This window comes from Anabrus simplex, chromosome 1 (genome assembly GCF_040414725.1).
Source record: "Anabrus simplex isolate iqAnaSimp1 chromosome 1, ASM4041472v1, whole genome shotgun sequence".
Classification (NCBI taxonomy): Eukaryota; Metazoa; Arthropoda; class Insecta; order Orthoptera; family Tettigoniidae; genus Anabrus; species Anabrus simplex.
In genome coordinates this window covers 1,309,559,261-1,309,586,149 of record NC_090265.1, presented here as the reverse complement: position 1 = coordinate 1,309,586,149, position 26,889 = coordinate 1,309,559,261, and the positions used below count along the sequence as shown (strand labels likewise).

Below are 26,889 nucleotides of genomic sequence, written 5' to 3'. Positions count from 1 at the left end.
CCTGTCCAATCGTCGCCAAAGACCTATCTGCGTCGGTGCGTCGTAAAACAAAAAGCAAAAAAAAAAAAAAAAAACAAAAAAAAAAAAAGCAACAGGGACACTGCATGCATGCAGTTCCCTCTTGCTGGGACAAGCGAAGAACTGTAAAAACACCACCCCATCATGCAACATTATCCACTATCCACTGTATTGCTCCACAGTGACGCTATGCGGCCAGTCCACGCACTTAATGACTGTATTACGCATTGCACCTCAGCGATCATCATCATCATCATCATCATCATCATCATCACCATCATAGCCAATTCTTATCATTACATAATGTGGCCTCTTTAAGTCGTGAACTCAGGTAAGTCTTTAGTAGAACTATCGAGGTCAAACAGTATTCAGCAGTTATTTGCCAGGCAGCACCAGCTGTTCTATTGATGTCTTCGTCCCATCTGTCTGGAGGTCTTCCTGTAGGTCTCTGATGATCTCTTGGACTCAATTCTAACACTAGCTTTGTCCACCTGTCATCTTCCCTTCGAGCAATATGCTCAGCCATTACCATTTTAAGGTGGCTATTCTCTGAAGAATGTAATTAACTTCAGTGACTGATCTGATGTCATCTGCTCTCTTCTTATTTTTCATTGTAAAACCCAGCATTGACCTTTCCGTGCCTCTCTGCGCTGCCCTAAGTTTCCCTTTCGTAAATTCGTTCAGTTTCCTGGTCTCACAGCCATAAGTCAGCACAGGTAGAATGCAGTGATTATAAACTATTTTCTTCAGATTTACTGGCATATTTGATCTGAATCCATACGATAAATAAATAAACAAATATACCTTCATTATCCAACGGTTTGAGTAAATTAGGTACAGTCTCAGCCCAACATCTAATTCAAATACTATTTGTGCCAACCGGGACCTTATCGCTGATGAGACCTCGTTAGACGTAAATTGCACTCAGCTTTGCTAACACACACGTATTGCTTTATGTTTTACTGCAGAGTCAGCACTTCAACGATGCTTCGTTAGTTGGCCTCTCCAGGTATTCAAGCTCTAACATCAACATTACATTTTCCTCTGTAATTTTATCTACGGTCGATTGACTTGCTGCTGTGATGTTGGACTATGTACGTTTAAATTACGGAGGTTTTCGAACAAATCACAAGAGCAGCTCTTTCAAAGGTCAGCGAGTAGTCATTTATGACATCATAACCTGCCTTTCATAAATATGTGATGAAATCTTCCCATTTTATAAATTATTCTCTTCATCCAGAGATCCATGATTAATACAAAACTGGGCGATAAAATATGTGGTCTGAACAATCATGAAATAAAAAGATGCCAAGGTCCCTTTCTCTAAGGTGGTATTTTCCATGGGTGTTAATACATAAAGTTGATTAATCACTAACTTGTCCGATCTTCTGACTCATTTGGTCGGCATTTAAACATATTTAAATATGAAGCAGTCATGTCAGTAGTGCCATGTTAAGCAACACGGTTTCAGACCAGGATTCCGATATTACTGCCCCTCTAAAGACCAACAGTAATAGATAGGTTTCGATGATGATGATGATGATGGTGATGGTGATGACGATGCTTGTTGTTTAAAGGGGCCTAACATCGAAGGTCATCGGCCCTGGATAGGTTTCAAGTAAATAACTCTGAATATGGCTTCGATACGATGAAGTAGGGAATGTAACCTTAGGTCACCCTTATTACTCTTCTTTTAGTCGCTGCAGCTGAGTTCTTTGACCTCCCAAGCCGCTACCACGAGGAAAATTAAGGAAAACGAAAACTTAATTTATTGGTCTCTCAGAGAGTCCCTTATTACTTGGCTGGACTGAATTGCTCAGGCAGTTGAATGCTGGCCTTCGGAGTCCAAATTGAAGGATCGGTCCTTAATCACTCCAGCGATATGTGAAGGTGCTCAAATACGGCAGATTCGTGTCGACAGATTTACCAGCACGTAAAGAGACAAAATTCCAGCACCGTAGCATCTCCTAAAGTCGTCCATGTCGTTAATGGGAATGAAAATTAATAACGTCATCACTGATTTCCTTTTCTTTGCAACACTTAAGTCGACCATACCCCAAACTTCATCCTTGCTTCAGTCCACAGGTTCTCCTGTTATTCCGGATAGCACTAATGAATGTTGTCCACCTCCTCGGCTGAATAGTCATTATAATAGCTTTCTATCCATAGGGCCCCAGGTACGAATCCCGGGCGGACCGGGAAGTTTAACTGCGTATGGTTAGTTCTTCTGGCTCGGAGCTGGGGGTTTTTGTTAATCTTAATACATATCTCTTCATCTAAACACAACACACAATACGGCCAACCACCACATAAATATGCACTAGTGAATAGAGGGTTGGCTTCAAAAACGGCATGCAACCGTGAAAGTGGGCCAAATCCACATAACGTGCTCACCACATGAAATTGGGAATGGGATAGAACTAATGCTACTATTACTAATAATAATAAGAAGAATATGAGGAAGAATAAGAAGAAGGAGGAGAAGGAGAGAAGAAGAAGGAGAAGACAAACTAATGAACGTTATTTCACATTCTTCATTCTGTTATCACCAATACTTTCTTCAAGTAACTTCTATGAATTGATCTTTCAGTCTTGTTCAGGAGATCTTTGGTCTTACTGTATACAGTGCGAGCTTCAGTCGAGTTGCCGGTTATTCACTGTGCCACGTCTGGACGAGTGGATGATGCAGTAACCGTCTAATCCATGCAGCTCACCCAGTGATACCATGGAAGCCATAATTTAATCTACGTTGTATAGAGTGTGACTGCTTCTTATACAGCAGTAATTGATTGGCTTAGTGTGTTTCATGGCTTCTAATTCAAGTGTTAAACAGGATAATTATTTTAGATTTTTAAAGTACGAATTTCCTGGGAGAGCGAGAATTCCGCAAACAATTGGCTGTAGCGCGAGTTCCAACACGTTACAGAATTAAACTTGTGAATAAATTCAAAGCTGTGGATTCACTAATTAATAAAAATCGTTTTAGGAACCGACTGTCTTAACTGACGAAAAATATCAGGATGTATGTAAAATATTTGAGCGATCACACCAAAAATCGCGCGGCAGGTGGAAAGAAAATTAAAAAATTAGGCCTTACAAAATCATAGAAGTGAAAATTTTAAGCGCAACAGTTTCTGCCGCAAGGAAACATTGTTGCAATTGAGTTCTTCAGTCTGTTGACAAGTAGTGAGTGATATCCTGAATTAGAGTTTTCTGATGAGACTTGGTTTTGTTCGCTTAGACGTGTAAATTAGCAAAATAACGGGTATTGGTCAAGTGGGACTCCAAAAGTGGGTCATGAAAATCCACTTCATGACTTTAAAATAGGAGCTTAGGGCGTTATTAATTTGTAAAAGGATTGTAGGGCTAATTATTTTAACGACACCATTAATTAGTACCGATACATAGAATTAAAAATGAGCAAGTTTCTTCCTCAACAGAATGAACAGGAAAGGTGACTCGGATATTTCCAGTAAGACGGGGCTACAGCACAAACCACTCGTAATTCAATGAAATCAGTGCGTGATGTTTTCGGTAACAGAATAATTAGTGGAGACATGTCCAACTCGCTCTCCCGATTTAACGCCTTGCGATTTCTATTTGTAGAGTAGCCTGAAAGACAGAGTGTACAGAAGTAACCACCGCACTGTAGAAGATTTTAAAAATACTTCGCACTGAAATTTTGAAGATTCATGAAGCTCAATTTCAGAGGGTCAACCGGAACCTCATCACAACGCTTATCTACAGGCTGAGATCATTTTTAACACTTATGTAATGGGTTAAGTTTTATTCTTTCTCTTTCTTTCTTTCAGTCTGATTATTATCTATTCATGAAAATTGACGGATATTCTATGAGCATACGTGAATAGTGCGACAGTGATCGCGCTCTAGTTTACCGACACATAGCATGCAGGAAGGACGGCCCTGCAATAGTGTAGTCTGATTACTGTTGTACTTCTTGAAGAATAAAGTACGAGGTGATTGGAACTTGGAACTCAAGGAGTATTATCAAACCTACCTACCTATCTATCTATCTATTAAAATCCCATGAGATCTCAACAGCTTATTTAAATTTACTTACACAGTCCATGGCAGGATAAGAAACAGAAATCTTAGATTTTCATTAATTGAAGACCAACAAATTTTTGGAAAGTGAGATTTCAGTGGAAATGGGGTGTATCATCACGACCCTATGCCGTGGTGTCATCTTATAAGTTGGGGGCCGATGACCTTAGATGTTAGCGATCGCCTGGACAGATTCAAAAACCGGTGAAGGAACACCATTGAACATATCTAGAGTAACCAACTCCACATCGAATGCATGACTTACAGCAGCCATTAAATTTTTAGCTCCGAGTTAAACAGATGAAACCAAGTGAAATGAGTGTTAACTCCATGCTTAACATATAGGCCTAGTTTAAAGTTACCTCTCTTGAAGAAACGGAATTAATAGTCAAACTCAGAGTTTAAATTGTATTACATGAGGTTACTGTTTGAGGAAACCGGGCCAAGGGATACTGTAATTAAATGAAGCTTAGATCCTGTTGTTCAGGTCAAAATATTTGTTTTCACGTTACTATTTAGATTTTACTAGGATCAATTAAATATATCATGATTTTGTATTAAATTCGAGATTAATTAAGTAAACGTTAAACAGATATCAACTATAAATGCTAATGTTTACCAAACATTTATAGCAAATTAAGTTATCATTCAATCCGAGCAATAGCGTAAGCGAACCATGGTATTTTAAACTGTATAGTGTACCGGGAACGCCACTACGAGAGAAGTCCGAAGTATGTTTGTTGAACTTCGCGCGAGGTGGAAGGTAGGCAGCCCGCCGAACGCAGTGACGTACCCAGCGAGTGACGTGGCCGCCGTAAGCCAGCTATCCGCTACCATATATGGTAATGCTCCAGCTTACCCTCAAAAGTACATTTGACGCTACTTTATCGCTATTTCGACACTGCCATCTTAAAAACCTTTACGATGGACGTCATCTGTCAAGATTTCAAGAAAATCCACCGAGTATTATAGAAGTTATAAGGGTAGATAGTACCCGAGTTCTAGACACTTCCATGCGAACGTGTATAAAAGGAGGACCACCCGACCTACGAATTCAGTGTCTGTCACTCCGCCGTCTCTGTGACACGGGTGACAGGAGGAGTATTGTGTGTGTCGAACTTCTAGTTGACAGTCTGCGAAATCCAAGTATTGGAACTTCGGTATTTTCTCTAAGTGTTGTATCGGGACTTTATCATATTCTTGAAGTGCCTGAATGGGACTTCGTTATTTTCTGCGAGCATCGTATTGGAACTTTGTCATATTGACACATTGGAACTTTGTTATTTTTCGTGTGTCGTGATTGGACTTTGATATTTTCTTAAAGTGCCATATAGGAACTTCGTTATTTTTCAGAAGCGTTTCATTGGAACTTAGTTATTTTCGCCAAGTGTCGCCGTAAAGCTTTATTATTTTCTTAAGGTGACACATTGGAACATTGTCACCGGAACTTTATTTTCTTCGAGTGTTGTGTTGGGACTTTAATATTTTGACATATCGGAACTTTGTTATTTCTGCACATTGGAACTTTGTTATTGTTTGGAAGTGCCACATAGGGACTTATTTATTCGACGACGATTGAAAGGACTTTGAATTTTCACGAGTGCTGTGTATCGCATTGAACTTACGTTTCGAACTTATTCGAACTTATATTTTTTGAATCAATTTCTGGAACATTGAAATTTTCCGAGCGTGTAGGATGAACTTGTGTCCTACCAACTTTCGTGTGAACGATATGACTTGTTTTCTCAAGTGCCTCATTGAATTTACGCCTTGTAAAGACTATGAAACTTAGGGGACGTTCAACATTACGTCTAATTGTGAAATATGCAATACTTTCCAAGTGCTGCACAGGGACTTAGGTTTTGATTCTTAAAGACTGTGACAATTCAGTATACGCATATCGCATTTCCAGAAAGCCTAGAACTTTCCAGTATTTTGAGTGATCCATAATTTATGAAGTCAGACTTTTTCTTTCAAATATTATTTTCTTTAATGGCTATTCACTTCGCCTATCGACGGGACAGGACAGTTTCCGAGTGCTACTTATTCAGTTCATTGTCAACATGTTTTAAATCTTCAGAACTATGCATTTAGGACTGCAGTGACAGTAATCCTCTAGAACATTCTGACTTACAGTGAGCTTGCATTATGAACTTGCATTTCTACCAGTACTTGTTCTTCGAGTGATTATTCCCGAACGTTTTGATTTAATATCTAGAGTGCAGTAACCATAATTAAATGGTCATATTTGTTCAGACAGTGCCATGAATGTGTGGAGTGCCGTGCAGAAAACTCAAGTGTGAATTACGTCTCGAATCGAACCCAGGAACGTGTGCCAATCTTCGAGACATTCCAGAACGTCGGGACATTCCTGAACGTCGAGACTTCCAGAACCTCGAGACATTTCCAGAACCTCGAGACATTCCAGATCTCCTCATCCGAGCAGGTGTGGTCCCTGCCCAGTCGATGTCCAGCACCATCCCAGGACTTGGAGGTACCAACCAGCCACGACCCTTCCACGCTGCTGTACGAAGGTGATATGAACTTGCTTTTGATGATCCATAAACTCAATTTATCAAAAGAATCTCTAAAATTGATAACAATACCCCTCTCTCTACCAACTCCAATAATAAAGCCACTCCCTAGGTTAATAATAATGCTCGTTAATTTAATATCAAGCGCCTTAAAGATATGAACACATTTTTACGGGTACAATAGATACTGTATACAAATAGTGCGTTGTTGATTATTGCTACCAATTGCTAATAATTATTTATAATTTTATCACATCACTGAAAACAATGTACCTTTACAAGACAACCAACAAATCCAGTGACCTGGGCCTCTCTGTTTACGGAATTTCTGATAAATTTAAGAAACAAATTCAATTACTTTTTTGGATTACCTTCAATGTTTCATTATTAATAGTTTTGAACTAAACGTTCAAACTATCATCATATTCTAACATTTAATTTACTATAAAATATAAACAATTCTTTGATATTCTAAATGATTCAGATTATTTGAAAGTACAAAAATTATGCTCGAGTAAAAATTAAGTCAATAGAGCCAATGGTTCCAGAGAAAATGTACATTGCGTATGAGAATGATGAATTTTTGAGGAAAAATTATGAAATAAATAACCTGCACTATCAGTACACTAACTCAGAGGATGCTCTGAGGAGATAAGTGTGCAGATCCATGTGCTCAAGAATACAAGAAAATATTAATACTTTTGTCTGAAATGTCACAAAACGGTGTAATAGGTCCTAAATGAAATTATATGAAGGACAAAAATGCCTTCTTCCCCTACTTTCCCCGGTTATTGCCTCCATAAGTCTGTAGCTTAAATTTCCCTTTGCTATAAAAGGAATTTTGAGCTCGGACGCTTAGCGCTAAAGTGGGATGTCAGACTTAGATACACATCCCACTGCGGCCGCTGTAGTACAGTAGAAGTAGTAATAATAATAATAATAATAATAATAATAATTTCGTGTGGCTATTTCTAGCCGAGTGCAGCCCTTGTAAGGCAGACCCTCCGACGAGGGTGGGCGGCATCTGCCATGTGTAGGTAACTGCGTGTTATTGTGGTGGAGGATAGTGTTGTGTGTGGTGTGTGAGTTGCAGGGATGTTGAGGACAGCACAAACACCCAGCCCCCGGGCCATTGGAATTAACCAATGACCCTCTGACCCGAAGGCCAGTACGCTGACCATTCAGCCAACGAGTCGGACTAAACTCGTGTCCTCATCCCGAGGTAGTGCAGCTCTTTTCAGGCACACCCCCATTGGAGGTGAGCTGCATGTACCATTTCAACCACATACCAGCCCTCCTGCCATTCTTAAATTTCTGGCAGTACCGGGAATCGAACTCGGGCCCCCGAGGACGGCAGCTAATAACACTAACCGTTACGCTACGGAGGCGGACAGTAGAAGTAGTGATACTATTGTTGTGCCCTTCAAAATTTTCTATGTTAATCTGTGCAATATCATTCGGTTGTTCTTCCTTATTGAGTGTCGACATTACGTAAATCTACACCCCCCTCCCCCAGGGTGAGGGCAGTATTTGTCTGCCGTAAAAGGCGCTCTCGACAGGAGAGCGTACGCTAACGAGTACGGGGCACCTAGCTGAATATGAAATTTATTCCACTATTTACGCCAGGCTCTTTTTTTTCATCTTTCCTATCCAAACTTCCTGGCTTAACTCGTGTTTTCTTCCGACCTCTGGTATCAGATTTGTGAAACCTACGTTGTCTTTTATTTTCACACATTTCGCCGTCCTCAAATTTATTTTACTGATATCCTCACTCTTCTTCCATTGTTCCCCTATTTAGTATTACGAGAGCATGATTTCTAAGATGTACGTGTTCTTAAAACAATAATCACCATCATCGGAATCACCGCCACGCTACATAAAGTGGTTCATTAGCCTCAATGAAAAATTATAGCTAATAAATTATAATTAATATTCCTTCTATGTCACTCCATCTCTCTTCTGCGCTCCGGCAGGAGCACACGGTTTAAAAACTTGAAATGCTTCACCTCTGTAAAATTAGTTCCGCCTACCTGGTATTTAATCCTCTTACACGTGTTCTTACTATCGACATCAATTTCAATATGTACCAATCTAATGAAATCAAATCTCACTGCTGCACATAAGTTGTGGAATTAAACAAAGCATTATGATTAACTTTGTATTTTTACTACCATCTCAGAGGTATATACATAAAAAATACGACTATTAATTCGTCCCGATCTTGTTTAATTACTTCAATTCTCTGTATAATGCACAATCAGTAAGAATTTGTTTCAAGGATCACTCGACAATGAAGCTAGTTGCTTTACGTCGCACCGACACAGATAGGTCTTATGGCGACGATGGGACGGGAAAGGGCTAGGAGTTGGAAGGAAGCGGCCGTGGCCTTAATTAAGGTACAGCCCCAACATTTGCCTGGCGTGAAAATGGGAAACCACGGAAAACCATTTTCAGGGCTGCCGACAGTGGGGTTCGAACCTACTATCTCCCGAATACTGGATACCGGCCGCACTTAAGCGACTGCAGCTATCGAGCTCGGTCGACAATGAAGCATTCATGCATCTGTCAACAGGCAATTTTATCGAACTTACGTTAATTCCTTCATAACTGTTAATACCTCGTTCCCTTATCATATACTGAACACACTTTGGTAAACGACTAACATGAAGACAAAATCTGCTGTTCTTAATCATTTATTTCCAAACTATTTCCAGTGAGATGGATAATAAATGAAATATTTGGGGAGTCAATGTTGATTTATTTGATCGCGGGCTTTGTTAAATTTCATTTACTATCCTCAGTGTGATTGTTCAGACTTTTACCTCCCAGTTCATCCGAGACTAGATGCGTGGACCAATATTTATTAAACCAACACCACTTTCTCTAAATTGTACATACTTTCTTCATAAAATGTAAATGTGTATAGGAAATTTTTATAATGCATTCTACTATCTATCTTATGATATCTACATTCCTAAGGCATGTCTGGTTCTGAGAAAAGACAATCAGAGCTCGAGAAATGCGCCTGGGTGCTATGAAATGTGCTCCGCATAAAACCATTTATGCTGGAATAACATGTTTTGGCTCAACGAGGAATACAGTGGACAATTATCTCACCTCTCGTCATGTCGAGTACATCTCTCAAATAGCGTTGCCATCAAGTTTTGCAGATGCCGTACAACCTCAAAACCTTCGGTGGTTCTATCTGAGAATACAATCAGTTTCGAATCTGATGAGTTAACAGACGGTAAAATTACTGCCGGCTCTAAATTATATCAAATATTTGTTTAGATGAGATAGTAAGTGTGTGTGTGCGATTTACCCGAAAGGATGTGAGTTCGATTCCTCGCCAGGAATTCGGAAAATTTCAAAACGAGACTTCTTCTTCTAGAGAAGTGAATGGCCCAAGAGTTCACTCAGCCTACACTAGAAATGATTACGAGCTTCGGTTTCGTGACCGTGTCCACTGCTTCTCATATCATATAGCTTTTCAGTAGGTCTCTCAAAGCTGAGTGAGCTCTGTTCCAGTCCAGAGTCTACAATTAAAATACTTACATTGGATGTAAATTGAACCCAGAACCTTCGAATTAGTTAAGGCATATTTTTCCTAAATCATGAGGCTGGTATGGAACTCACTATTTTACCCCTCCTTCATCCACTCTTCCATGGGCTTTCATGACGTGGTAGCAGGTGACTTTCCCTTTTCTGTTTTACATTAAATCACATTCGTCATCATCGTCACCATCATCGCGTCTCCTTAGTTTTTCAATTTCTATTACATTAAAAAAAACATTTTTTTAAGTATTCAAAAGTAGAAGCTGTAAACATTTCCTTAGCCCCTATTCCTTTGTAGAAACTCTCTTCTTTCCAGGTTTCTCAATTTTAATCACTTCACAGTTGTATGCCCGCAATTGGAAGATCGACGAGTCTGACAGATTCATTTCTCTGAAAGCGTTACATTCATCATTACGGCTGTTACCAATTTTATCTTATCCTTTAATATATTTCAGGATTTACCATGATTTATCCTATTCCTTTCATGTTCATATTCCTTAATGGAAGTGATTAAAGTCACATCGATTATTATCCACTGACATTAGAGTGGGAGATTAACTCCGCCTTCGCTCGTAGCGTGACGACAGATCATTTGGGCGATCCTTTCTGCTGTGCTCGCAAATAATTATTCCTAGAACAGGGAAATAAGTATTGAAGACTTTATCTGAAATGTGACTTTCCACTTTTCAATGAGTTATAGCCGACTCATTACTTTAATGTGACATCGTAAATAGTGGTTCATCAGAAGCGCTTATGAAATAATTCTACCATCGACTGGATTTATTTATTTCCGATTAAATGGAACTTCGAGCTTTGTAACTCGTAACACTCTCGCTATTTATCAAAGTTCAACTTCATGTTAATAGTCTGTTCAAAAAAATAGTGATAGTGTTTTATTAAAGAGAAGTGTTATTTTCAAAGGTTATATTTGCACCAAAAGCAATATGTTTACATCAAGTACAATTCTCGGAGCATGCACTGAAAATAAAATAAAATTACAGAATTATATTACAGATAATATTGAAAGCTACTAATTTATGATGGCTGAAGGGAAGTTGCTTCTAGCTACATCCTTATCACGAATTTTTTCTGAAGATAACTACTGCGTTTCACTGCAATATAAAGTTCAACTGAAAATAATGTGTTGAGATAAACCATACGAATAAGTGAAGTGAAAATTGTGAAATTTTCCATACCGAGCGAGTTGGCCGTGCGCTTAAGGGTGCGCAGCTGAGAGCTTGCATCCCTGAGATAGTGGTTTCGAACCCCACTGTCGGCAGCCTTGAAGATGGCTTTCTGTGGTTTTCCATTTTTACTTCAGACAAATACTGGGACTGAAACTTAATTAAGGCTACGGCCACTTCCTTCCCACTCCTAGCCCTTCCCTATCCCATCGTCGCCATAAGACTGATCTGCATCGGTGCGACGTAAATCAAATTCAAAAAGAAACTTATATCAACGCCGAACCACAAGAAAATAGGTGAACAGAAATGAATGATATTCGGTATGTTAAGTCAGAGAATAAGGCACTACAGTCTGTGCTGTAAATAATTTTATTCACGCTGGATGAAATGATAGTTTAGGGGAAAGCGAATAAAATTTAATTTTTAAATACCTGTATTATTGGTCCTATCGAGAAGTACTACGCTGGATGAAATGATAGTTTAGGGGAAAGCGAATAAAATTTAATTTTTAAATACCTGTATTATTGGTCCTATCGAGAAGTACTACGCGACAAAAGTTATAGAGAACGGGATTTCCGATCACGCTTGTCTTGTACAGTTTTACCGTACCGACTATGATAATAGAATTCATGAATATATTTAGATTTTTGTTTCTTAGTCCATATCATCGCTGAATATTGCTAACATGAAAATATTGTTCAATCACGTTAACTGGCGATGGTTTTGTCATGATTGTCATAAGGTGTAAAACCGTGTGGTCAAAATCGTGATGATCATTATAAAATCGTAAAGGACTCCCACATTAGATGGCCTAATACCACAAAGTCGGAAGAAATCTAAATGTGAAGACCTACAATTCCGAAAGCTCATAAAACTGATCAAAAATATCATTACATTGACCATTGTTTGTTGTAATATAATTTGTCTCTTCTGCTGCTACTCATCTCTCATAGATGGGATTACTGCTGCGTCCCGAGTAAAACAGCGTGCCTGTACAGTGGTGGAAAGTACCTGTACTACTGTGGTAGTACTACTGAACATAAACCAAGTTCATTTTTTACTACTACAGTAAGTCCTGAAGAAGCCATTGATGTAACCGAAACTCTCAACAAGAATGAAAACATCGCAAAACATGGTGGCATAAGTGATATATTTATCAAATGTAAAAACACTATCAATGGTCTACTATCTGATTTCATCAATATTTCCCTTACAACAGGAGCTTTCCCTAAACTATGCAAGCTGGCTAGAGCGATCACGGTATTTAAGAATGGTGATAAATCAGACCCAAGTAACTACCGACCAATCTCTATAATAACATGAATTGCAAACAATATTGCAATCCATGTAAAAAAGCGACTCAACCAGTACCTTGAACGTAAAAGTTCCATTATTATCAATTTGGATTTAGACAGGGCTTGTCGATATTAAATGCCGTAGTCGACATTGTAACTGTGTTGAAGAAATCTTCAGATGAAGATAAATTTGCATCTGGACTGTTTTTGATCTTAAGAAAGCCTTCGATACAGTAAATCATGAATTATTATTGAAGAAATTAGAAAACATTGACTTACGTGGAATTGCATTTGAATGATTCTCCAGTTATTTGGAGAACAGATCACAGATCAAGGTTCACCTTTAGGCCCATTTTTGTTTTTTGTCTATATAAAAAACATTTCTCTTTTAAAAGTTGAGGGAAAAGTAATTATCTTCCCGATCATGTAAATAGGCCTATACTCTACACTACAAACAACATTCAAGGAATTACTAATTTTATGAATGATAATATTCAAATCATCTATAAATGGCCTTGCATATATAACCTTTCGTTAAATATAGAAAAATCAGTCTTCATCATATTCCACAAACTGCACCCAAAATTACATTTCCTGGTAGTACCTCAGTTAATAATATTTTTATATATAGAGTTACATTCTCAAGATTTCTTGGACTGATTCTAGGCGAGAATTTATAATGGAATGAACATATTCTGTTCGTCTGCAAAAAGTCGCAGGAGTAACTGGATCATTGCATAGAATTAAAGGCGTTTTATTTACCAATACCTAACATCAGTTTGCCACAGTCTTAATCAATCACACTTTTCTTACATGTGTTTCATCTGGGCTGGTAACAATAAATATAGTTTGAAGCCATTACAGACTTCACAAAATAGAGCTCTTCGTATTATTTATGGACTGCATTCATTAACACCTATCTCCGAAATATATAAAGTGTCAAATATCTGCCCTCTGGACGTTGTCATTAAACTTTCATCCAATATTTTCATGTGCAAGTTAAAAAAACTACACTCTTAATGTCAATTTTAACGAATAGGTTCATAAGTATAATACTAAAAAAAATCTACGTTACACTACCCACAACCCAATTCAACGAAATGTGGGATAAGAAGTGTCACATATAATATATGTTTTAAATTGTAATGATATACCAGAATCTATAAGATTAACTAAGAAATTGGTTGCTTTTAAGGCAAAACATAATGAATATTTTCTGGATACAGATTTTACTGATAAATTATGCACTTGTGTTGAAATGTATAATTACTAGCAAAAGGTTTGCTTTGCAAATAAACTTTTGAATCACTCAAACGTTTTGTAACATCGGCTAAAAAGGCAAATCAACAACCGAGCGCATGCTTTCTTACATCATGACAGACGCAGCGACAGGTGGTGGGGCATCAGCCTGGACAGATAGGGAAGCATCAGGGCTCCCTAAACCTTAAAGGCTTAGTTGAAATGACCTGCTGTGATATTCACTGCTATTGTCCAGCGTATTGGCCTTCGGTTCAGAGGGCATCGTGGTTGATTCCCAGCCGGGCCGGAGATTTTAAATGCTCGGGACTGGATGTGTGTGTTCATCATAATACACTTCTCTTCATAAACATACAACACACCACACTACCACAAATACATGCTATAATGAATACGCTTTTCTTCAACTGCATAAACATACCGCATTGCCAACTGCCACAGAAAAAGAGGCAATAGCGAATACGTCCGTTAACTAAGGGCTTGGGTTAGAAGATTATCTGACCGTAAATGTGCACAAAATGCAAATCAAGTGCCAACATCAATAACATGGAAAGAAGGCAATAGTAATAAAAATAATAATATATGGATCAGAATATTTAATGTTAAACAAAAGAGGTGAGCAAGAGGAAGTGGAAAAGAAAGAAAAGAAAATACTTTGTAAACTTTTGTAACCCCGAAAGAATAAAGATATTTGGATAGAAAGAAAAATGAAGACCTGTACCGAAATGTAGAGAAAATTACAGATATAATTAAAAGACGAAGACTACAATTTTATGGTTAAGTTAAATGATTGAACCACGACAGGCTAACTAAGAATATTTTTAATTACATCTCCAAGAGATACGATGGAATCTACATAGACTAGAGATCACAGATATCATCATAAATAACGGAATGGACTTCCAGCGACGGATCACTTCTGTGGATTTTTCGCTTTTGCAAATTCGACGTCAACCTCGGAGAGTGTCATCGGAGGAACAGAGGCAGGCGATCAGCCCACGTATGAGGAAGTTCTGGGATGAAATTAAAAATAAAAATACTGTTAGAAATAAAACTCCTTCGGTTTTATTACTTTGGTTTATTTCAGGGTGACCCAATAAATACACGCACACACACACACACATACACACACAAGTCTAATCAGCCATGAATTGCCACACTTACTAATTACAAGAATATTGTCAAGTCCCTCTTCCGTACGGCACAGCAGGCGGTCCGTCCCGTTGCTATACCTGCGAACGGTTAATCCTTACTTTCGCTTCCCCAAGTCCACTCACCTCATGCAGCAGCTGTGTGTAGACCGCTGGATCTGAACGCAGGACTACGGGCCGCTCAAAACACGATGACTGCTCGTTGGTTTGACTCCAGAAACTGCCCAGTAATTCACATATTCACATGCAGTGAACAACCAATCAGCAACAGCTGAATAGTATTCAAGAATCAACAGCAGGACGATACTCACAACAGCGAATACTAATACAGGTCCATCTACCTTCACACTCACGATAGCGGCTTCACTCGCTGAATCACGGCGACCCTCAGTCCACAGAAATACTCAAACACACAGTACTCTCAGATACTACACAGTCTTCCGTTCCGCACGCCATCTGCAGTCCAGCTACTGGCATGACACTCCGACATATCAGCAATAGCTCCTCGTTCAGATCTCGGTGGGACATTAACGACGGCCAACACCCCCGTCACCCTCAGCCCAGCCACCGACCCCAACAGGCTAATTTCTCACGCTGACTTCACCACGGAGTCCAGCACAGACTCCGAGTTCAGCACAAACACTGACTCCACCACGGAGCCCAACACTCACCGACTGTCCGCGGCTAGCCTCACTTTTTATAGCTCTGATGATGTGAACCAGAACATTCTCGAGGTGGCCAGAGGCGAAACATTCCCGCTGAATCTCCAAGAAACTCACCGGTAAGCCAGCCGACCAGAACAATGCATGGAAATGCCAGCCATGCCCTCCAGGCAGGCTGGGAGCTGCCCGGTCTGCTGATTCACTAGTCCCTTCCAGGAAGCACCGAAAGAGGCTACCACAGGGCTGGCACGTAACAATACTGTACCATAGTTTTACGTTCTAGGTGATTTAAATTGGCACAATTCTTTAATACTATTAAATCATAAATGATAACAATAAATGTTAATTACTCTCCATATTGTTTTATATTGTTTTGTAAGGTGTGACACTTCACAGAGAACTAATTTTTTTATTAGAATCCCGTGTTTTTCCTGCTCTCTCAAAATTGATACAGTAAGGTTGATATAGACAGAAGGAAAAACTGATTACTCCCTTCAAGGTAATATCGTTCAGTTTTCAATAAAAACTAACGCACTTGCTGACAAGCACATTTGAAATATAGCCCATCATTTTCATCTAATATCTTTACTGGCGGATGAAGATGATAAAACACATGACTGATGTACACCATCATAATAAAAATCGTTGAGCTCTCGCAGTTTTATTGGATATTCAAGACAGAAGTTCAGTACACACGAAGGAAACTTCGCCTGTGTTTCTGTTTGGTCATAATAACTCAAGCATTACGCCTCTTGTATTGATTGCTCTCTCCGATAATACAAATGATAGGGACAACAAAACAGAGGGATAGTAATGGAAGTTACAAGAAGTTGGAAAGCAGAACGGGCTCTACAAGGAAGGGAAAGGGGCGGAGTAGAAAGCTTCTGAGTGCTTTCATAGCTTCGTCCACTGCCTGTACCCATTGTTTTGTACATACTGTATACATTTTATTGCTAATAAATTTATGGTCCTGCAGACTAAGAATGGGACTGTTATTACTACATGTATATGGCCCCAGTGGCACTTATCAGTTTTAGTATGGGGCTGTAGATTACCGTCCGTTTGTAAGTCTAGATTAATCGTGAGGTCTCTACACGGACTTAAGTGTGTAGAGAAGAGATATGAAGAGATATGGCATCTTCCCCTTATAATATATCAAAACTCAAAGGAAAAAAAACAAGTTAATGTTCATAAATACCAATCGTTTGAAGTGAAGTTATAGTAGCCCAACTACTGTAAAATGAATGAATTAAATGATCAGGCGTGCTACTGGAAAATCCTAAATTTGGAAACCAAGCGGACTGAATATCATTGACAGCCGTCCCAGGAATGGATTTACGAGGTTCCAATAATAATAATAATAATAATAATAATAATAATAATAATAATAATAATAATAATAATAATAATAATAATAAATTGGTCAGCGTACTGGCGTTCGGGTCAGAGCGTTCCGGGTTCGATTCCCGGCCGGGTCGGGGATTTTAACCTTCATTGGTTAATTCCAATGGCCCGGGGGCTGGGTGTTTGTGCTGTCCCCAACATCCCTGTAACTCACACACCAAACATAACACTATCCTCCACCACAATAACACGCAGTTACATACACATGAGAGATGCCGCCCACCTTCATCGGAGGGTCTGCCTTACAAGGGCTGCACTCAGCTAGAAATATCCACACGAAATGCCTGCATATTACGAGGTGATGCATGGTCAGTGTAGCTAGTCCTCTCGGCCGTTGTTCTTTGATTTATAGACCGTGTTTACCATCTCACCTTCAAATAGCCCCTCAATGGTAATCACGTAAGCTAAGTGGACCTCGAGCCAAACCTCATTTACGGTAACATTCCTGACCTTGCCGGGAATCCAACTAGTGAGCCTCAGAGTGAGAGATAGGCGCGCTACACTTAGACTGCGGGATCGGCGATGATGATGATAATAATAATAATAATAATAATAATAATAATAATAATAATAATAATAATAATAATAATAATTGTTACGGAGTTATCCGTGGAAGGCAGAGGTGAAAGAAGGTGCGGGCTGGAATGAGTCTAACTACAAGTCTTAAAGATGAATTTAAAATTCAAATAAAGGTTATATTTTCAACAGATAACATTTAACCATTTTCACTAGGTGAAATAACAAAGAAAATTAGGTACAATGCAACTTTACAAAAGAAAGCGCAAGTTAAGGGGTCTTTACAAATTCTGGGCTACGAGCCCAAATTCGTCAATCCTTGAGCTCTCAGCTCACAACCACAAAATACCAAAGGGCAGAACGTCCCTAATTACATGGAGCACTAGCTCCCAGCAGTCATAATGTCACGCCTCCCCGAGGTACCTTTCAAAATACCAGAAAGAGCTGACCCGCTCTCAATCTTTTAAGCCTATTAAGAGGCCATAAACGGACTTTACTACAAACTGCCTTCAAGGCACACTAATAAATAAACAGGGGTAGCTTGTATCCACTCTACTGGGCCTAAAATGTAAAATAATAGGTTACTTTAAATGGCCCTAAATGCAAAAGGAATGGAGGCGTGAGTTAACTCTCCTAAATCCACATTTTAAAACCTAAGAGGCACTAGGCCGATTACACAGGGGCTAATCCCAATCTAAGGAGGTGACTATTATACAAAATAAATTTAACACATTAAGAAGGAAGAGAAAAACGGTTACGAGAACATAGTCACCTCAAATTCAAAAATGTAGAGGAGCTCGAGAGGGTAAAGCAATCTCTATCCCTGATTTACAGTTGAAGCAATTTGTAGTTTTTACATAGACTGAAAAGGGATTTACATTTTAAGAGACTGCTGAGCTAGCAAGAAAATATGTTAAATGGCCATTACCTTGTTGAAGATCTGTTGCCCGAAGAAAGAGGCGCTTCCTGCCCCCTGCTACATATCCACACGCTAAGCTAGATGTTATTGAAGTGGCGCGGAGACAAGAAAATCAGCAGTTTTTATACCCTCGCGGACCTTTCATGAATGATTAAGACCCGCCCACAAACGTTTATTGGCTAACAGAAAAAGTTACACACAAATCGATGAAGAAACACCTTATTGGTGGGAAATTAATTACAGAAATTTTGGATTGGTTAAATTCAAAACAGGCGGAAAGAAAGCTTAATATTGCCAATCCCGAAATGAAAGAACAAAATGTAGTAAAGACAAAACTTATGAATACAAAATTTCTCCAAGAAAGTTCATTCCTTCGCACCAGAGTGCATTATCATAGTTTTTTAGTAGAGACATCTGTTAGAGAATGTCCACACTTCTTGATCAACAAAAGGAAATCAAAAACACCCAGTGACATCTTCTGATAAACAGTTGAGTTGATTCAGTTGTTACAGCTCGGGGTTTCTCCTGTAGAGAGGTACATTAAGGTGGAAAACTCAAATTTGCAGCGTAGAGGTGTACCAACCGGTACAATAATAAAAATAATAATAATAATAATAATAATAATAATAATAATAATAATAATAATAATAATAATAATAACTTCATGTAGCCACTTTTAGTCCAGTGCAGCCCTTGTATTGCAGACCTGCGGTGAGGGTGGACGGAATCTGCTGTGTATGTCAAAATGCGTGTTGGTGTGGTGGAGGTTAGTACTGCGTGTTGTGCTCGAGTTGCAGGACAGACCGTATACCCGAGCCAAATAAATTAACTGCTTACAATTAAAATAGAAATAGGCCTACTCGCATGCAATCTAGTTTTCGTACAAGTCAAAGCAGGAAAAAATACCTTTCACATATGCATGTGGAATCAAACATAGAAATAATCTTAGCTGCTTCTCGATGCAGCTCAGGAAAATCTTCCTTCGACAAATTCTCGTAGAATTTGAGCAAAGCCTTTGTATTGGAAAATAGATCTTTTTGGTTAACTTACCACATAATTATTGTCCCACAGATTAAGCATTCGGCTTTATCGTCACGACTGACAAAGAAGTACGAAAGTTACCAGTTCAATATTGAAATGGACTTTCGGAAGTCTTTGCTTTCTCAAAACAGGTTGATCCATTATTATGTTGTCTTGTGCTTGTCTATTTCACTGATAAACAAGCCGTCTATCACCGAACGCTTCGTCGCTCTGCACGCGTGAGATTTTGAGCGTTTGAGAGGCCCTGCCCTACAGCCTACCAAAAATCCCTTATAACAGTTACGTCTTGAAGGTTGTACATATTTTTGATATAATTCGCTTGTGGTCTCATAAATCATCATACTTCCTTGGTCAACTATTTATGGCTGATCTTTATCAGTTTCAAGACAATTGTAGGATCAGTGATGTAGCATGAACTCATTTTCTTGTCGATTGACATAATGTCTACTCTACGATCACTTCCGTTCGATGCAATGAACGCACTTCCTCGTAGACCTCGAATAATTTTATAGGCAGCGCTGACGCTATCTTGCTCTTGATCAGATGATGCCTAGTATTACTCAGAAAATATCCACACTGGCAGCAGCCAAGAACATGAGTTAGGCTTCGGCCACAGTACAGGCGGCGAGCGGGGCGTTGCTGCTATCGAAAAGTTGAAGATTGTGGAGGAGAGTGCGCCTGTGTGGACATCTAGCGGGAGTCAGTAAGCGGCGCGGCATCTCCCCTGAACGAGGTGATTAGATAATGGCAGTTTCAAAGGTTTCTCGTTTTTCTCTGCTTGTAGAATTTTTTTATCTAAACTGAAGAATTCGACGCAGGACTGGGAGAGAATTTCGTAATCATCCAGTAAATAAATAACGTGAAATGCATGGGGAGTTTCACAATTTATATGGAGAACTGAATTGATTTCCTGGTAACATTTTTCAAATATACTTTTATGTAATTCAAACTTTTGACTTTTTTCTGAAACTTAAGGCGCGACTGGAGAAGCAAGTCACCAACTTCCAGAGACCCATAAAAGTCAGATATAATGACGAACACAAGTTTTCATATCGCCAATGTATTATAAAGGACAATAATATTAATTAAACAATAATAATAGGGCGTACAATAATAATAATTATAATAATAATATGATGCATTAAAGACAATCATGTTTATGTCCATAACCGTGATTGACTGTATTTATCTGGTATATTTAAGATCGTTCCAATCTCTTTCCAGGCTTTCCTCGTCACTATTAGGTTTTCGACGTTCTTCTCTCTGTCTTTCCATAGGAACGTTCAGGTTTGAACTTCAGAAATTAGCACTTTCATCTCCTCTCTTGTTAACTCACGAACAGTCATTGCGAGCGGCGCAGCTGAAATCTCAAACAGGAGTGAGCGGCTGGCGGCAGGCAGCGTTGTCCTTGAGCCAACTTCCCCTCCAAAATGACGCGCCGCTGGCACTATGGCCACATGCGTTTGCTAACGCAGGTTTGAGTCTCAGAGAAGATCTTGACAATGCCATTCGCCACTTCACCACCGTTATATCTACTTCACTCAAAGCAGCTACTGTGTCCCAAAGGAGGCAGCAACAGCCACCTCTTCACTCAACATTTCCTTTCAGAATTTTAAGACTCATCAAGGCTAAACATAAAATGCGACGACTGTGGCAGGCTCAGCACCTACCTTGGCAACATCATAGATTAAACCAGCTTATCAGATTAGTACGCACAGATTTAGATAATCACCGGTATATTTCGTACCAGCATCATCTCTCTGGTCTGTTGCCTGATGATTGTACACTCTGGAAGGAAAACAAACGAATACTGCATGAACCAAGCCTTATTCCTCCTCTGAAAGCATCTGATACCCATTATTTGAGTGATTCTGAAAAATGTGATATCCTTGCAGATGTTTTTGAAGCTTCCTTCACTCCAAACCCACCAATCAACCACGAGTATAACAGTGAAATAGAAGCGTTTCCAACATTCTGCCCTACAGTTCCGGAAAGAATCAAATTTACCTCACCGGGAGAAATATGAAATCTGAACAATAACCTGCCCGTCAAGAAAGCTGCTGGACATGATCTCATCCCTCACATAGCCTCGAAGCACTTCACTCGTAAAACACTATCATTTCTTGCATCTATATTCAATGCCCTTCTTCGTCGTGGGTACTTTCCTGACACATAGAAGCATGCAGAAATAATTGCAATTCACAAACCTGCGAAACCTTCAACACTACCCACGAGTTACCGACCAATAAGTTTATTACCAACGTTATCCGAATTATTTGAGAAAATCATCCTTAAACATCTAAATACTTTCTTAGAGGACACATCTCTCCTTCCACATGACCAGTTTAGCTTCCGTCAACGGCATTCGACAACTCATCAGTTACTACGTCTTACGGAACACATTGCGCAAGGTTTAAAGTTCAAACATCACACTCTTGCAGCGTTCTTAGATTTTACAAAGGCATTTGATAAAGTTTGGCATAAAGGCCTCTTATACAAATTGCACACAATCGGAATTCCACATTATATATACAGCATCATTTACAGCTTCTTGAGTCAGCGTATCTTTCGCGTACGTATCAATTTCACGTATTCAACACCTCGGCTCATTAACGCCGGAGCCCCACAAGGTTCTATTCTTGGTCCAACCCTCTTCAACAATTATACCCATGATATTCCATCGCCTCCATTCGTCAACGTCGCAATGTATGCAGATGATACTGCTGTCTTCACATCCCACCATGACATTTTAACTGCCACTCGTCGACTGCAAGCCTCTCTGCAAACTATACCAACGTGGTTAGATGACTGGAGAATTTCACTGAATGTACCAAAATGTGAAACCATGATATTTACTCTTCGACGTCCACCTCTCCCACCACAAATCTTCCTAAATGGAACAGCCATCCAATGGACGCCCAACGACAAGGCCGTGAAGTACCTGGGAGTATTCCTTGACCGTCGCTTATCATGGAAATACCATATAAATCAGAAATTAAATCTATGTTATGCACGACTAAGAAGACTATATCCTCTCCTAAACAGGAAATCTTCCCTGAAATTTGAATGTGGATTACTTCTCTACAAATCACTGCTCCGTCCTTTATTCACCTACGTCTGTCCAGTCTGGGGAGGAGCGGCTCGAATCACTATCAGACGTCTGCAATCATTCCAAAACAAAGTTCTCCGTATCATCACCAACGCTCCTTGGTACGTTCGAAACAAACAGTTACATCGTGAACTTCAGTTAGACACTTTGGAACACGTGATTTTAACGCAAGCCAAGACGTTCTTCAAGAAACTCCAAAATGTGCCTGGTGCTGTGTTCTTCGCCCTTGGAAAACGATTCACACTTCCACGCCGAATTAAAAGTAGACTTCCTCAAGATCTTTTACTTTCACCAAAAGAAGAATCTGATCAGTGAGTGTCCGTGTAAATAAAAAAAAGTAAAAAAAGTGTACGAATTTCCCCTCGAGTGCTCTTGTTGCTCAGTGCTTCTTTTAATCACCTGCCAATTTACTTCTCAATGAAATATTTATTATAACACGTATTACAAAGGGAATAAGAGTTAACTTGACAAGAAAAACTGGAACATCCCTTTGTGTTAGTGAACAATTGCATTTTTCCTTTTTATTCTCTGTGTATCTTTTCCAGCACTTTATTACAAACTTTTCTCACTTATTCTAGTTACAGAAGAGCCTACAGGAGGTCGACTTCATATCTCGTCCTTAGTAAGTGATTATTTTTGCCTGTATTATTATGTACTTAGATTTTTGTTTGTTGTTTGTTTGGTTGTTTTTATTTATATCTTGTCAACAGTAATCTGATATAGCATGTATTTATGCTGAACGATTAATTACTACATTAAAAAGAAGGTTTGAGTTTCATCTTTGCCGCCACACAACACAACGCTCCGCTCGCCGCCTGCACTGTGGCCGAAGCCTAAGAGTTGCCTTCTCGTCGCGGTGTCTACGAGTGCCATTCTTACTTCTGGAGAGCCATCACAAGAGTTATACTACCCTGTAGATTAATTGTTGTTTCTTTACAAATGTTCGTGGTGTACTTATCGGCAGGAGCGTTCACATAAATTCTGGGCCACATGAAAAGAACTCCTCTTCCTTAACTTCATTATAGAGTACCAAATGAAATGTGTGCAAGAATGGATGCAAGAATAAGGATCTTATTTTTCAGGAATACAATGTAATACATTATTAAACACACGCAAAATACGGAAACTATTACCGAATATTAATTTCAAATAATAAGTATATAATCCTGAGTATCTCGAATAATTTCCACGGTCCCACTGCACATCTAATGGCAAGTTGATATGCTAATGTATATTCAGTATCAGTGGTATCATGAATGTTATTACTATTACATCCAAAATAATCAGCGGTAACATATGAGAAGTTAAAGTCTAATGGCAATTTATGTTTCATGGATAAAATAGAAACATATTTCAGTTCCTGTTATTTAAAATGGATTCTTCATGAGTTAAAGTTCACCAAAACTTTTATTCGCCATTTTGTTATGAATCTTCCAGTAACGCAATTAATCCATTTAAAACTTAGAGGTCCCCTTTAAATCTCGCGCCCTCTAGTATGTGTTCCCGTTGCCATCCCTTCCTTGTGGGTTGCCCGGTTTATCGGAATTATGTTTTCTAAAACCTATTGATACAGTATCACTAATTGAGGAGTGTCTGTTCAAGAACCCCAAGTATGTTGTGGAAAAACGCAAAGTCACATGCAACAAACCCATGACCGAGTATGGTAATGCTTTTGATGAATTACGTCTTTCTGGTCTGGATTGCTCATGACATTCGAAAGAATTCAACTACTTCCAAATGCACTTGAAAAACTGTTGTGCTTATCAACGAAATACAATGAATTAATTTAGTTGTATTGACTGTTAGTATTTTCAATTCACTTTCATTAACGGTTCAGTAAAGGAACTTATCAATATCTCTTTCTTTCCTAAGCATAACATAAAAGTCTATCAGGGGATGCGTAAATGATAAACTGCTCTATAAAATAATTCTCGTGATCCATACTGGACCGGGATTGTTTAAATCTACAAGGATAACTCTCTTGACGACATTTTAGAGAAAAAACAAGTGTAGAGATATATTTGCTAAATATTAGAGATCTGGAATACTCACGGTACAGCTTTATACTGCCATCTGTCTCCCCCAGAGAGTTTTTGGAGACACACTTGTATGAGCCGAAATCATTCGGCCCCACGGACCGTATGGTTAGCTTCATGTGGACCTTATAGGCGTTGTCCAGCAGCACTGGCTCGTATTTACCACCTGAAACAACAGGAAGCAACACCACTATCAAGATTACTGTAGGATGGTAAAAAAATAATTTTAAAGTACTACCATTATACCACCTGTTACGCCTAACGAAAAATTTGATTTGATTTCAGAAAAGTGAAAAAATCAGCCAGAATATTTATGACAGATGTAGTGCATTACATGAAATTAATTTCATTTTTTTGATCCGTAGTGGCGATTGACTACTTTTGGTATTGATTAGGTGGACCTGCCCATCCTGCTGAAGGACGTAGTACTCGTACATACGGAGACATAATCAATGAGTTGCGAATAAACGCAAACTGGGTCTAACGTAGCTTCCTCGTACTCATGTCAGTCTCTCCTATCTCCAAGATAATATTTAGGGGTTGTAGTAAGGATGAAAAGGAAAGGACATATACGTCTCTGGTAAGACCCCAACTAGAATATGATTCCAGTGTATGGGACTCTCACCAGGATTATTTGACGCGAGAACTGGAAAGAATCCAAAGAAAAGAAGCTCGATTTGTTCTGTAATTTGTAATTTATTTATTAATCTACAGTTTTTAATCATATCATTTATGTGAGATAATATAAAGATCCAATAACAATGCCTTGAGGAATTCCCCTCTGAATGATTACAGGATTGGATAATGCTTCACTTACTCTAATTCTCTGAGTTCTATTTCCTAGAAATATAGCCTCCCATTCAGTTACTCTTCTGTCTGGTTCACTTGCACTCATTTTTGCCAGTAGTCTCTCATGATCTACCCTAACAAATGCCTTAGGTAGGTCAATCGCAATACAGTACAGTTGACCTCCTATATCTATCTGCTATACCTTGCTGGAATCGTAGAAGTTGAGATTCAGTAGAATAACCTTTCCTAAACACGAACAGCCTTCTATCGAGCCAGCTATTAATTTTACAAACTTATCTAATATAATCAGAAATAATGGTTTCCCAAATCTTGCATGCAACGTATGTCAAACTGACTAGTCTGTAATTTTCGGCTTTATGTTTATAAAACTTTATTTTATTCACATGAGCTACTATAGCAACTCTCCAATCATTTGGTAAAGCTCGTTTATGCAAACAGTAATCATAAAAGTACTTCAGATACGGTACTATTTCCCAACCCATTGTCTTCAGTACATCCCCAGAAATAATATCAATTCCAGCTGCTTTTCTAGTCCTCAACTATTGTATATTATTGTAAATATCTTTGTTATCGTAGATCAATTTCAATACTTCGTTGACATTTGCCACGTCCTCCATCTGGACATTATTCTTTTAACCTTACGTACCGCTGACTGAACACTTCTGGCTCCTGTATATCCTCACATAAACACACCTATTGTTCATTAATGATTCCTGGAATGATCTTCTTGGGTTTCTGCCTTAACGTACCTAGATATACAGTTCCATATTTTACTAAACTTTGTATGACTCCCAGTTATGCTTGCCATCGTGCTATCCTTAGCTGACTCCTTCGCTAGCTTCAATTTCCTAGTAGGTTCCTTCAATTTTTCCTTACATCCACAACGATTTATATTTCTTATATAATTGGTTTTTATCATTCCTTACCACCTTTAAAATGACATACCTGTTCTCATATTCCTCAAAAATTGCTTTAAACCCATCCCACAGTCCACTTACATTTTTATTTACCGTTTTCTACCGATCATAATTACTTTTTAGGAACTCCCTCATGACTGTCTTAACAGCCATATGGTACTGCCCAATAGTTCTACTTTTACGACCTTTCTTTCTATCACATTTGACTGAAACAACTTCCTTATCACTAATACTAATTATCTATAGAGCTCATCTGGTTTAACCACCACCACTACCTAAATATTCTTCCCTCTTCTTGGTTCCATCACTTTCTGATTCATCTGTCCTTCCCAGATTGACTTGTCTGCCACTTGTTGGTCATGCTTCCTGTCGTTCCCATTACCTTCCCAACTGACATTTGGTAAAATGAGATTACC

General features: G+C 38.9%; 1 protein-coding gene across 1 annotated transcript in view; it reads right to left on the bottom strand.

Annotated features, from left to right (window-relative positions):
• The window catches only part of LOC136858792 (lachesin), a 1,234,732-nt gene that overhangs the window by 99,354 nt on the left and 1,108,489 nt on the right, over window positions 1-26,889 (bottom strand). The window contains exon 8 of the mRNA XM_068225747.1: window positions 24,763-24,912. Coding sequence (XP_068081848.1) covers window positions 24,763-24,912 — 150 coding nt within the window. The remainder of the gene's footprint in view (window positions 1-24,762; window positions 24,913-26,889) is intronic.